This window comes from Pseudorasbora parva, chromosome 5 (assembly GCF_024679245.1).
Source record: "Pseudorasbora parva isolate DD20220531a chromosome 5, ASM2467924v1, whole genome shotgun sequence".
Classification (NCBI taxonomy): Eukaryota; Metazoa; Chordata; class Actinopteri; order Cypriniformes; family Gobionidae; genus Pseudorasbora; species Pseudorasbora parva.
This window is the reverse complement of record NC_090176.1, coordinates 26,095,003-26,109,009: the sequence shown is the minus strand read 5'-3', so window position 1 is coordinate 26,109,009 and position 14,007 is coordinate 26,095,003. Positions and strand designations below refer to the sequence as shown.

At 36.2% G+C, this 14,007-nt stretch overlaps 1 protein-coding gene across 1 annotated transcript in view; it reads right to left on the bottom strand.

Annotated features, from left to right (window-relative positions):
* The window catches only part of man1a2 (mannosidase, alpha, class 1A, member 2), a 126,122-nt gene that overhangs the window by 80,004 nt on the left and 32,111 nt on the right, over positions 1–14,007 (bottom strand). The window contains exon 3 of the mRNA XM_067443616.1: positions 4,597–4,855. Within this exon, the coding sequence (XP_067299717.1) occupies positions 4,597–4,855 (259 nt within the window). The remainder of the gene's footprint in view (positions 1–4,596; positions 4,856–14,007) is intronic.

Below are 14,007 nucleotides of genomic sequence, written 5' to 3'. Positions count from 1 at the left end.
CACACACACACAAACACACACACACACACACACACACACACACACACACACACACACACACACACACACACACACACACACACACACACACACACACACACACACAAAGAGCTGTGATTAAAACACTACAGCTCTTTAGTCATCCAAAACAAACACAGCTGCTAGCGTTTAAAACAAGCAATGGGAACGGTCGAAATAAATGTTCATCAGTACATTTCAGTTCAGTTTTCATCATATTTCTCTGACAGAAACGCTAGAGTCCATTTTTCGGAAGAAGTGTCCGTTCAGCAGCCAGTCCATTCCCTAACTTTAAAAGAGTAGAGAAACTGGCCAATAATGCATAATGAAGGCAAATGCAAAGGTGGTTTAAGAAAGTTGGAGTGATGCTTATTGAGGTACCAAGGTGCATTTAAATGAAGGCAGACCACACAAACAGATCCAGAGAGTCAAAAGAGGGTTAAAGCCCCAAAGTGAGCACCAGATGGTCCCGCTGTGAGCAGTCCACTGAGAGATGTTAGGATGCTAGATTTCATAGAAGAAAAAATAAAAGCGATTGTTGGTTGACATCTTTTGATGAATAACAGATAACATGCATTGCACATACAGTAAAGACTCCGCATTCCAAATCTAAAACGCATTAACAGACAGATAAAACAGATGGCAGCGCCCTCCATTCCCTCATCCACATCACTCTGCAGACCTCTCATTATGGCTAATTATAGACTTTTCACAACTCGTCTCGTTTTTTGTTCCATGCATCACAATGTTCAAACATTACCCTGTTTTAGTCACTAATCACAGGTAATCACAGGTGTGTATTGCTATACCTATTGACTTGCTAGCTTAGCATAGAGCTAGGTCAGAGTTTATTTCCTGCAATAATCCAAAAGCCAACGAGGGAACCAGGGTGATGCTAACTTTCGGGTTGGCCTACAAAAATAAGGCATAACTGCAGAAAATAATAATCACCAGATTAAAGTCACTTCTCAGACATTCCACGATCCAACAAAACAGACGCTGACAGGGGCAACACACTGATCAGACAAAACCCGTCAAAGTGTCGGTTGCCATTGGTCAGCATGGCACTGTAATCTAGTGATTGTCCACATTGGTCGACATTTGTCAGTTCAGTATGAATTGGCCTTAAACTGTTCCCAGTTGTTTTCTATAAAACATTATATTTATGTTCGGTCTGTGTCATAGAATCAGTACCTGTACGGTCAAAGAAGCAGAAAAGATCTGAAGCCAGAAGAGCATTGATATGGCATACATAAGCTGGAAAGATTTGATGACACAGAATATCCTGAGTAGTTAAGTGGCTTCTTTTTGTTGGACAGATCAGGAAATTAATTATTGTGTAGACCAATCTCTAAAACCAACTAGTACCAGTGTAATTTACATAAAACTCACAATCATGCTGATTCACGTCGATAGTTGGCAGTGCAGCATCTAATACCATTGTGGTATTGATACTGAAAGCGATGCCAACGCTAGCTAAAGAATACTGAATGCTCCAGACACCACAATAACACATTTTGTTTTTGATCAGGAATTAAGGGAGAGGGTTAATAATATATTCTGCAGGCGGATAGGATCTGGGATGAGAACGGTACAGCATTTCATAACAGGTTAAAATCGGTTCCTTTCAAAACTCCTTGTTAAATGCATGGTGAAAAGCGCTAACACAATAATCATCTCAGCTTAACACTCAAGGACACCAATTACTTCTAGAACACAACCATCACTACTAACCACAAACACTTATGTGGGGACAAAACGATCATTCTCCAAAGTACTGAAACAAAAGAAAAACATTTATTTCTGGGTTTAGGAGCTCATTATAGAAAAGTAGCAATTTGAAAGTGAAAATAAATGACATTTACTGCAAGCATTGCTGACTCATCATCTTCAGCCCACAGGCTGTTGAGTTTTATGTAAGAGGTCCTAAAGTGTCACCGCCAACTAAAACACATTAAACATCAATATTAAAAGTCAACTAGACCTGAATATAATTTGTCCATAGCATGAACAGTGCAAGAAATCTCAAACCCCAAAGTATGATAATTGGAACAGTAATTCTTGCCTCAGCAAACAAAGCTAATAGCTGTTTTCCATCTGCTTCATTTAGGAACCGATCTCACACAGTAAGACAAATTGTGTGGTACATCTGGAAGAGCAAAAATCTAAATCTGCATTGTGTCAGCAGTAGAAATCTGTCTGTTCCAGCTCCCAGTCAAGCACAAATCAGCCAGTGGATGTTACTTTAGTTATTCTCATCCAAGATGGCAACCCACTTTCAAAAGCTGATCATTTTTATCAGTGGAGAGCTCAATTAGATTCAAAATGCAACAGATTAAATGGGCAAACACTTTTTAATCTAAAAAGCAATGTGAATTACCTAAAAGAGAGAAAAACAATTTCTGTTCATCTCTAACCAAAGGACGACTAAAGCTGGGTGCACACGGTGCGATTTTGGCCACGATTTGGCCGTCTGAGACAAAGATTCTTCTGATCCTAGGCTAAAATCTGACATCTTTGGTCGTTAGTTTGACATGTTCACCGGCAGCCGATTAATGACCGCTGCAATCAAATTTTTACCTCAGACGATATTCTGGCAGTGTCAGAAGATTTGCCGCACAGAATCCTGCAGTGTGACTTCTCCTACGACAACAGTCAAATATCTCAGTTTTTTTAAAGACAACCCATGACCAAAACGAGTGCTAGAGATTTCTTTGTAGCCACCATTTCAGTCCCGCGTGTAATGCAGCTCACTGTCACCAAACGCGTCATTCATTGATGATATAAAACTCCGGATGAGTTTTCTTGTGCACGTCCGTTTTTAGCGCACCTTCACTATCGTGCAGTCTGACATTAATGCCAACTGAGATCTCACAGTGTGACATGGCTTACATCGGGGATCATGTTTGCACAGTCTGACAAGGGACATTCGCAAAGGATTTTGAAAAAAAATCACAGTGTGCAGGACCCATAAGAGAGAGAATCCAAAGAGTTGCATATGTTCAAAATTGGGCTGCTCGACTATGACAAAAAGCAATCATGCTTGATTTGGTCTATAGTGTAATCACAGTTATTTACATGATTATGAGTAGACAGTAAAAGCTAAATCATTTTTCACAATAAAATCAAAAAATTGTTTTTCACAATTATATAATATATATACATATATATATATATATATATATATATATATATATATATATATATATATATATATATATATATATATATATATATATATACATATACATATATATATATATATATGTATATATATATATATATATGTATATATATATATATATATATATATATATATATATATATATACACACATATACACTGTAAAAAAATTTGGTTGGTTTTTGTTGGTTTAACTTAAAAAAGTAAGTAACCTGGTTGCCTTAAAATTTTGAGTTTATTAAAATAAAAAATTTGAGTTGATACAATGAGTAAAAATCAGGGAATAGTGATTAAAATGGATGTTATGAACGTGTTTGAGAAAGAAATGAATGAGAGGTGTTCTAATTAAGATGGTACATGTATGTAGGCTGTAAACTGAAGAATGTTTATTAGACCATTATTGTGGATCTGACCATTTTATTTTATTTTATCTTATTTATTTATTTATTTTTTTATTTTTTTTTTATTATTATTTTAATTACTATATCTTTACGACTGTTTTAACTATGCTTGTTTTTAATTTTTTATTCGTCCATATGGTATTCTTTTTTTTCTCATGCATTTGTTACCACTATTTTAATTAATTTCTATGTAAAGCACTTTGAATTGCCATTGGGTATGAAATGTGCTATACAAATAAACTTGCCTTGCCTTGCAATGAAGGAATTTTGTTTAATAAATAGAACTCAAAATATTATTGTATCTGAACCACATTGTCTCTGAACAAAATTGATAAATCATGAAAATGATAAATCATGTTTCACTGCGTCATCATAAATAAAACACACAATTACCCAATATGCTTACAAAATCTTTTAATAATATTTGAATAAAGGTTGTCGAATCTCAAAAAAATTTCATTGTATAAACTCAAAATTTTAATTTCAATGAACTCAAAATTAAGGCAACCAGGTAACTTTTTTTTCTAAATAATTTTTTACAGTGTACACACACACACACACACACACACACACACATATATATCGAATATATATATCGAAATTTGTATTGAGAATTGTGAATTTTTGCTGTTATCTAAAATTGAAATAATATATTGTTTTTATATATATGTATATAATATATATATGTTGTATTATTGTATTATTATAAAAACAATATATCCTTTCAATTTTAGATAACTGCAAAAATTCACAATTCTCAATACAAAATTCGATATCACAGTAATACTACGCTAATCTAAGTTAAAAGTCAATAATACAATAAAAACAAAAAAGCTAATTACTAACAATAGATCAAATACAATAAAATTAAAATTAAAGAAATTTGGAATCCAAAATCGAAAGTGCAATTTGTTTAAATCGCACAGCCCTAATTCTTTATGAACTTGCAAGCACACTTTAACATTTAAAGCATGTAAGCACAGAGCCCTCTTACCTCTCTAATTTTGTCCCTCTTTTCCTTGGTGTCAGGATCCCCTGGGTCACCATCATTGACCCCAACAAGTTTGGGCATGGGTACTGGAGGCAGAGGCTTGGGACCGTCTTTCTTCTTCAGGTCCTCAGCTACCTTGGTCTTCTCTGTTTGGATCTCTGCCTTCAGCTCCTCTTTGGATTTGCGGAGTTTTTCCTTGGCTTCCTGCAGTGCCCGCTCATGATCTGCCCGGATCTTGTCACGAAGGCTCTCCTCTTCCTCCCTGCAGGTGCACAACAAAAATAATAAAAGTTATTACAATTACAGTTTATTTTGCCTAATATAGAAGGCGGAACATTTTTAGAAACTTTTCTATATGATTTAGAATTTCATATTATATAAACTGTGCATATGAATATAAATAGTATATGAAATGTTACATGTATACAATGTATAAAACTGCGTTTATAATTTTAAAGTTTAGGGTCAGTAAGATTCTTTTAATCTTTTTTTATATTCAGTAAGTCCTTCCATTAAATTGATCCAAAGTGACAAAGACATTTATACTTTGTGTCGTGACCAAATGGTTAGAGAGTCACAATTGTAGCCCGAAGGTTGCCGGTTCAATTCTTAGTACAGCAAGAAAATGTAGGTGGGGTGGGGGTGGGGGTGGGGGTGGGGGGGGGACGGGTGGGGGGGAGTAAAAGAACAGCGCTCTCTTCCACCCTTAATACCCACAACTGAGGTGCCCTTGAGCAGGGCACCTAACCCATAATTGTTCACTGGCTGGCTGCCCACTGCTCTGTCTGTGTGTGTGTGTGTGTGTGTGTGTGTGTGTGTGCGTGTGTGTGTGTGTGTGCGTGTGTGTGTGTGTGTGTGTTCACTACTGACAGCTCCTATGTGTGCACTAACTTGTATGAGTTAAACACAGAGGACAAATGCTGAGTTTGGTTCACCATATTTGGTCCTTATATCATCACGTCACTTTATATGTACTCCTTCCAGAGTACACAAACAACAAACAGGAAGCAAACATTTATATTAGGGATGTGGTGGAAGTCAAGAAGTTAGACACAGTTTTTTTAATGTGGTCCTTGGGGTAATAACAGTGTGTCGGGCAAGAAATCCAAACATTCACCTATCATCTATCAACCTACATTTTAGTAGTAGCAATTTTACATGGCTGCTCGCTCTAAAGTTATTCCAAGTATTAATGCGGAATGAGGAGTATGTATATATATTATAATTATAATTATAAAAGTACACTTAAGAGTTCAGGTAAGACTAATACATAATTACAAGAAAACAAACAGGATGCGCTTTCTGCCGTCTCCGTCAATTAAATATACTAAACCTTTGCGAATAGCCTGCTTGCCTCACAGACATGAGACATATATCTATGCAAATCTTAAAATGTTTACTTTTAAACAAACCAAGTGAATTAGAAAACAAATCCTCTCAGAATATGTAATCTGTATGAAAGGTGCATTTCTCTCTAAGCATGTTCGTTGCTGCGGAGATAAGAGTCAGCATCGTCAACAGCCGACACGGACACAGAAAACACTAGTTTATAAATAAACAATTCATAATATATTGATATATTGTTTCTAATATATTCATATTTAATATTATTTGAATATATTTTCTGTCCAATTTTGGCGTGTTACTTTAAAAAAAAGTGAGGTTTACTGATTTTATTGGTTTGTATTTTTAAAATTCAGATTCAGTAAAATTATTGAATTAATTAAAAGGTAATCCTAAAAAAACTAACATAAAATAAGAAATTAATAATCAGGAAAAAATAATAATAATAAATAAGTCTTTTTCGGTTGGGGGGAAAAAGCGCATCCAGAATTTTCATTTTGGTGCATCCCTAATTTGTATTTAATTTATCTAAACTTGTATCACTTTTTATGTACTTTACCCAGAGTACACTAACAACAAAAAGGAAGCAAACCTCTTTTGTCTCTGCAACAAACTTTATAAAATCACTTATCAAATCATTCAGGGAGGAAGAAAATATAGCGGTTTAACTGCAGGGAAAATATTTACAGACCTTTACACTGCTCATAGCATCTAGACATCATCTTAAGTAATGCCACTGAGCTGCGGTGCTGAATCAACAGCTGGTAAAATACATTTGTATATGTTATAAGCTTGCAGTCTGAATTGAAAGTGATGTTTTTTTTAAAAGGCTGGACACTCAGAAATAAAATGAAGACAATAAACAGACATATCTGGTGATTCCACATTAGCAATTTTGGTGCGCTCCCGATTGAAATCAGAGTCTGGTTCGTTTGGATATTGTGAACAGTGTTTTTCTAACAGTGTGCGCCCACAAACTATACCGCATAAAAAGGGTGGGCTGGGGTACGGTTCGCTGCTGACATGAACACAATCATACTAAAAATCACAAAAAGTGAACAGCTATACACACTCTAAAAAATGCTGGGTTGTTTTAACCCAATGTTGGGTCAAATATGGACTAACCCAGCAATTGGGTTGTTTTAACCCTGTGGTTGGATAAATATATTTGCTTAAAACAACCCAATTGCTGGGTTAGTCCATATTTGACCCAAAATTGGGTTGTTTTTTACCCAGATTTCTTTAGAGTGCAGCTGTTTTGTGTGCGTTCTCACTCATTGATGCACTGTGCACTCACATACAATTTTATTTTTTTATTTTTTACAAAATTTGCAGTACATCCATGGCAGATAGATGCAAGTGTCGTTGTGTGCTGACACTTTGGAAACAAAATCAAAAGGTTAAAAAAATACAAAAGTGATGCTCCACTCTCCATTTCGGCTCCTTCTTCTTCATAGCTGTTACCTAGCAACATGGGTACGAGGCCACAGCTTGATGATGTCGCTAGCATACCGCGATTCGGACCCAAATAATATATTGTGAACAAAGACCAGTGGGGAAGAGGGAGGGGGGGGTAACAAATCACAGTCTAACTCCGTTTTGGACCAAGCAATTATGAATGAATCCTTAAAAACAACCCTTAATGAATCAGTCAGAAAGACTGAAAAATCATCCGTGAACCTTTCACTGAATCTGAGAAGTTTTGGAATAAACATGTGACTAAATTAGTGAACCACAAATCGTTAATTCTATTTGTTTCCAACTTACAATAAATCAAGAGCATTTACCATATGCACTTAAGAATCAGACTTTAACCTACATGCTTTTATGAAAAAACAGCCAGTAATTTTGGTCATTTAGAATCCATTCAGAGAGTATTTTGTATTACCAGAAACAATGTGTTACAACAACAATATTATTGTTTTGTTTAGTATGCATGTAGTTAGGAGCAATTATGGGGGTGGAGTGTGGGAGAATGCACAGGAGACTCATCATAAAATACAAGCCACAGTGTAACATAACGCCCCACACACACACACACACACAGAGAAAGACAGAAGAATAAGGGTGGAGACAGAAGATTTTTAGGTCTTGTGAATCAATGAAGCACACTAAACTAAAGAAAGAGCAGAGGGGGATTGTAAGGAAAAGAGGTCAGATGGATAAAGTGACACAGACAGTGATATGCCGAGGCGACAGGTTATCTCCAACTGGTTCGTTCATTGTTACGGCCTGGAAACGTTCGCCAGGAGACAGCGAGACTGGGTAGGGAAGAATGATAAAACAACTGCTAAACCATACTGGCTTAACATTCATTAGAATGCATTACTAACTGCATATCGACCATTTTTAGCCACTATTTTTCATCAAAGTGCTTAAGATATATATGCGATGGACACTAACTTTGTCGTACCTGAGGATAAGAGCTGCAATTACAGGAAAGTATAACTGAGTGCTGATGTGCACATTTTTGAAGCGGGGATTAAATGGCTACTCTGCAAACAGGGACATGCATGAGTTGGAAAAACGTGGGAACTAATAGCTCCTTGCGAGGGACATAAGAGCAAAGGCCCTCATTAATGACAGTAAACACCAATAACGCTGCATTGCATTAGAGTACAGACATCTAAAGTCTATGGTAACACGCCACTATAATGGATTCACCTACAAATCTTAGCCTGCAACCACTTGCTCCCACTCACATTATTCTTTTTGCATTTTTTTTTTTTTTTGGCCTGCTGTCTTTTTGAGAGGCTTTCTCAAAGCTGTGGTAGAGTTTAGGTGATTTCATGGAAGGCTCGTAAATATTAAACATGCAATTAGGAGCATGTCAACACTTGTTTGAATCAATTATCCCATCTGAGACAAAGTCAGTCCGGGGCAAATCAAAGTGTGGCTGAATTAATATGTTTAGTTCAATCCATTGCGTATGCTACTACTTATGAGCAATTCCATTATTTCCAGGAATTATGCAAAACCGCCTACATCATCCCAACAGGAATATTCTTTGGAATTTAACGTCATTATATAAGCTCCCTGTAAGAGTTACATTTATTTATTTATTTTATCCATCCTTTATTTAACCAGGAGATCCAATTGAGATGTGAATCTCTTCTTCCAGGGAAAACCTGGTCAAGACGGCAGCACAGAGTTATACATAAACACAAAAATCATAATCATAAAAAACAATTAATGAACATACTGTCATGAAAAGCACTTTCATGACTTGTTAAAAGCACTTTTTAAAACACATTATCTCTAATTTAACTATTTTGCATATCATTCCAAGCCCTAGGAGCATAAAATGAAAAAGCATGTTTTCCAAATTCAGAGTATACCTTTGAATAAATAATTAATCTAACTAATGATACCATACATGAATACAGAGATTGTCAGAAAATGTTTGTCTAATTTAATGATGGGTAAATGGTTATTAGCCTCTTAGCCAGATTAGTCACTTGAAACAGATTTTTAAGACAAAAAAAAATGAAAAGAAAATCAAATCAATACTTGTTGCTCTCACTACTGTAATGGATACAGCAAGATGGGGGTGTTGTATAATGGATGTTAGATAGCACTACCATGCCAACAGAACACTGGTAACATCAGCAGAGTTTGCCATTATGAAGAGCAGAGCAAGACCGATATGGGATTTTGGGCGCAGATATCGATATTAGGAAGTAAAAAATGTCCGAAATTGATACATCAGCCGATATTCTTTGTGTATATTATAGTACCAGTCAAAAGTTTAAACACAAAAGTTTGCCATTGATGAGATTTTTTTGTTTTCACTGTTATATGGTTGGGGGTGCTATTACACATCCGAACGAAACACATGTGAAGAAGCGGCAGCAACAAGTGATCTCTTATAAGCAGATGCACATGTAAAAGAATGCAATCATCAATATTACGCAGCATGTAAATCAAAACCACCTAAGTTTACAATGATACTCAACAAGACATCTTAACATAATTTTGTGTGAATATTCACACGCTGCGAGATGTGTGGATGTGCGTTCATATCGGGGCATATATGTCGGTGCTGATATATCTGCAACAGGTTCATATCGGCCAATAAAATTGGCAGACCGATATATCAGCCGGGCTCTAGTGAAGGAATAAGCGCTTATTATTTTACACCCACCATGAGCAGGTGTTAAGATGCTCAGCTTCCATCAGCTTTGTGTGCTCAACACTATCTACCACCAACCCACCCACACATCCACCTTCAAATCTAAGCTTCTTCACAAGTCAAAGCTTATTGTGGAACAACACCAAACCCTGTCTAGCACAGAATAGGTCCAGAAGCACTTTTGGAGCGGTTATCCCCACGTGTGTGGCTCTCCGAGTATAAAGCAGGTTCTTGGTACAGCAGTTTAATTCTGTACACCTCAAGAGACCCAATCTATCTCTGACAGACCCATTCCTCAGCCCCATCATTAGGCTTTGATCAGGATCCATTTTCTGCCTTGCTCGCATACAGAGAGAGAGAAGGAGAAGAGAGAAAAATACAGAGATAAATGCGAAGAGAATGAAGAAACACCTCCAATAGAGATCTGTAGCATCAAGGAGAGCTTGAAGTATTCACATGTGCAAATGTTTATGTGAACATTCTTGTACACAATTCCCTTGAGAACTGAGCTCATTTCCGACAAAATACCACCTACACCTGCAGATCCACGTGGCTACTGGCCCATTTCGCAGAAACTAGAAAACAAGGTCAGCGCCTCGTATTTCCAATATATAGTTCAGGAAGGGCCTTCTTCATCGGTTTCTAGCCCCATCTTGCCTTTCAAGAGTTCAAAGACACAACACTGTGTGGTGGTTTCTTTCTGTATCACTATCAGCCTGAAGCTGCTCTGGGGAATAACAGCCTCCTGGTATCAAATGATGCATACAGGTCTGACTACAGCCTTTAAGTGGACAGCGCTTGAGAGAAGCAGAGTGTCTCTTTATTTCTTCCTACATTTTTTATGTCTCTTTTAAAAAACAAATCTCTGTTCTGACTTCCATTCCTGTCCTAGTTGATGTAAAGCTGCCTCATGAGGATGGACAGCTGTGTGCAGCGGACTCTGTCATTTTTAATCACTTCAATCATTAAAAACAAACCAGGAGCGATATCAACCGTGATTTGTAACGCTGCCATCTTGACTCAGTTAATCAGACAATAGTGTAGACATTTGTACACAAAACTGGATTAAAAGTCTCACCTTTTTACTTTGAGATGATACATGAATGCCACTCAATTAATTAAAAGTGCAACAGTGAGGTCATGTGAAAAAGTATCTTTGAAATGTTCGTCTTAGCATAGATGAAGTAGGCAGTGGAGTTCAGTTTAGTTTTATATTTGTAATACATCCCAGAAATGATAAAAAATAACATGAAACATGAACTATTTTCTCCACCAGGTTTTTAAAGGATGACTGCCACTGCCAGCATTTTCACAATTTCATGGCTAGGATATTTGAACGCACTTTACATAAGGTGGCCTTAACTACTATGTACTAACATTTTAATTAATCATTTGATACAATGCACTTATTCTGCATATGTTTTTTTGCATTGTACTTCCATAAAAAAATTACCTACATATAATTACATATGTAATTCATTTCTGTAGTTACATTTTTAATTTGACTATTGGCACTTCCCTTACACCTAACCCTACCTTAAACTTAACCATACCACCACCACACCTGTCCCTAACTTTACCCAGATCTTATCAGTAAAAGTGTTTTGCAATACATTATGAACACAATAAGTACATTGTACTTTTTTATGCATGTAGTAGTTAAGGTCACCTTATATAAAATATTTTGTTGTATGAATATCTGAAAATGCAATATAATAACACTTGATTATGGCAACAATTTGAACAAAAATAATTAAATCGCATTTTTGTCAAAGACAGCTGGGTCAGATTCAAAATGATGATCAAAACATAGATGTTGTAAATTGAGATCATCAACAGTAAATCGAGTACATTAACACCCCAGTACTATAGCTAATAGCTCATGCTAGGTCGACATTTCATTCAGTAACATAACGCAGTTTTTATTTACATGTGGTTTAATGTTGGTGATCAAGTTATTTTACATTATGCATATAATAAAATGTATATCGCTTGTTTCTGCAACTTCTTTACATGTGCTTTGATCAAGAGATTCAATACTCTTTCAGATGATGTGCCATAGCACCCCCTAGCATATAACAGTAGTGAAAACACCATCGCCTGGGGAAAAGTTAATAGATGTTATAAAATTAACAAACTTCGAATGTAGTGACAACGCACCAATGGTCTGGTAGGGCAACTAATAGTCTTTTCACTTTTCTACACACATTTTTTTTAGTTGATTATTTTCCTCTTGAACCTAATATTGCATTTCCATTAATCGCCCCTCATGCTGAACTTTAATTAATTCTTCATTTTAACCTCCAATTTAACTCTGAAAGCTCTGATCTGCAATATTTTTGCTTGGTCACAACAACTGCCCCGTTTAATGGCATTTTTTTTATCACCTCTATCTGCAATGTAACTAAATTATGTTTTCTACAATATAATAACGTCATTATCACTTTTTTGAGGAGCACACTATCATCTGGAAAGGTCTCGGTCGGTTTCCCTGCTCTAATAGAAACAAGCCTCTAATAAAGTGCCTGAGCTCAGACACTTCAAATTAATCTGCCTCTTACTAAAGCTTTGGCAGGAGCAGGTACATTTTTCACTCAGATTGAATCTCCAACATGCCATCAAACGTAGCTCATCCAATTTAAAGAGTATCAGGACAAAAAAAAATTGAAAAATAAACTGTCAGGTTTAGGAGTAACGGTCTGGTTTAGCTCAAGCCGAGCACTTTCTCACTTTCAGAGGAGCCTTAAGCTCCATGTCAGGTTGGCAGGTGTGAGCACTAACTCAATTAGCGCAAGTCACAGGGCATCTGTTACATCAGCCCACCACAGTGACACGCTTACTCAGAGAACATGAGCCACGTCCACTAACTTTCCAACAACTCGGCAAGCCAACCCCATGGAGTTCACACTTTTCTACGCTGATCAAGAGGGGATTCCTTGAAAGACCAAATAAAACCATAAAAGAACTCTCTTCCTGGAGAAAATACCTACAGACCAGCAATGTTTAGTTTGGCTTTCCCTGGGGAGGTTAAATAACCTTGTCTTCTGAAGACTATTTGTTATTTAAATCCCTTCTAAATCCAGTATGTCTGTGTTTTCTTGCACAAACCTCTGCAAATATTAGAGTTGTTTGTCTAACTCAAGCCATCCTATGAGAAATCTAATCCCACCCAGACAGGAATAACAGTATATTGTGGATATTCTCATTATATTCCCACATGTAGATTTGGACAGAATACTTGCCTTTTTTTAACCTTTGTTGGATACCGTAGCGAAAGCTAATTTCACATTGTGCATAAATCTGCCTTATGCCCCTTCATTATGGATATAGACCTTTTTGCCAGCATTCTGGGTAAAATTACAGTTGGTGGTTCATGCACTCCCTGCTGGCGTGCCATCTGATTTATAAAAAAGAAAAAAGAAAAGAAAAAAAGGTGCCTGCAACGACATGCAAGATATTTATAAACATAAATTAATACATTTGTTACAAATCAGGATTTTAGAATGATTTCTGAAGGATCATGTGACTGAAGAGTGGAGTATCTGAAAATTCAGCTTTGCCATCCAAGAATAAATTATATTATTCTGACCCAATCAGCTATATTAAAAAATTTGTCGATATTTTTTTACTGTATTTTTGATCAAATCAATGCAGCCATGGTGAGCATAAGAGTCTCAGTCAAAAACTGAAAAAAATATTTTTCTAAATCATACATGTCTTTCAGTGGGTTTCATCCAGCAAACATCTAAATGGACATGACCTTCCACAACACCCACATCCAAAACACTTTTTTTTCTCTCTATATCTTATGTCTGTGCAATATTGAAGAAAAATGCGATATGCGATACCTTGTTAAATAACGCGATATTCTACATGCGAAACGATATTGCAATTAGTGCGTAAAATCTATTTAAATTACATTAAACATAAAAAAAAAA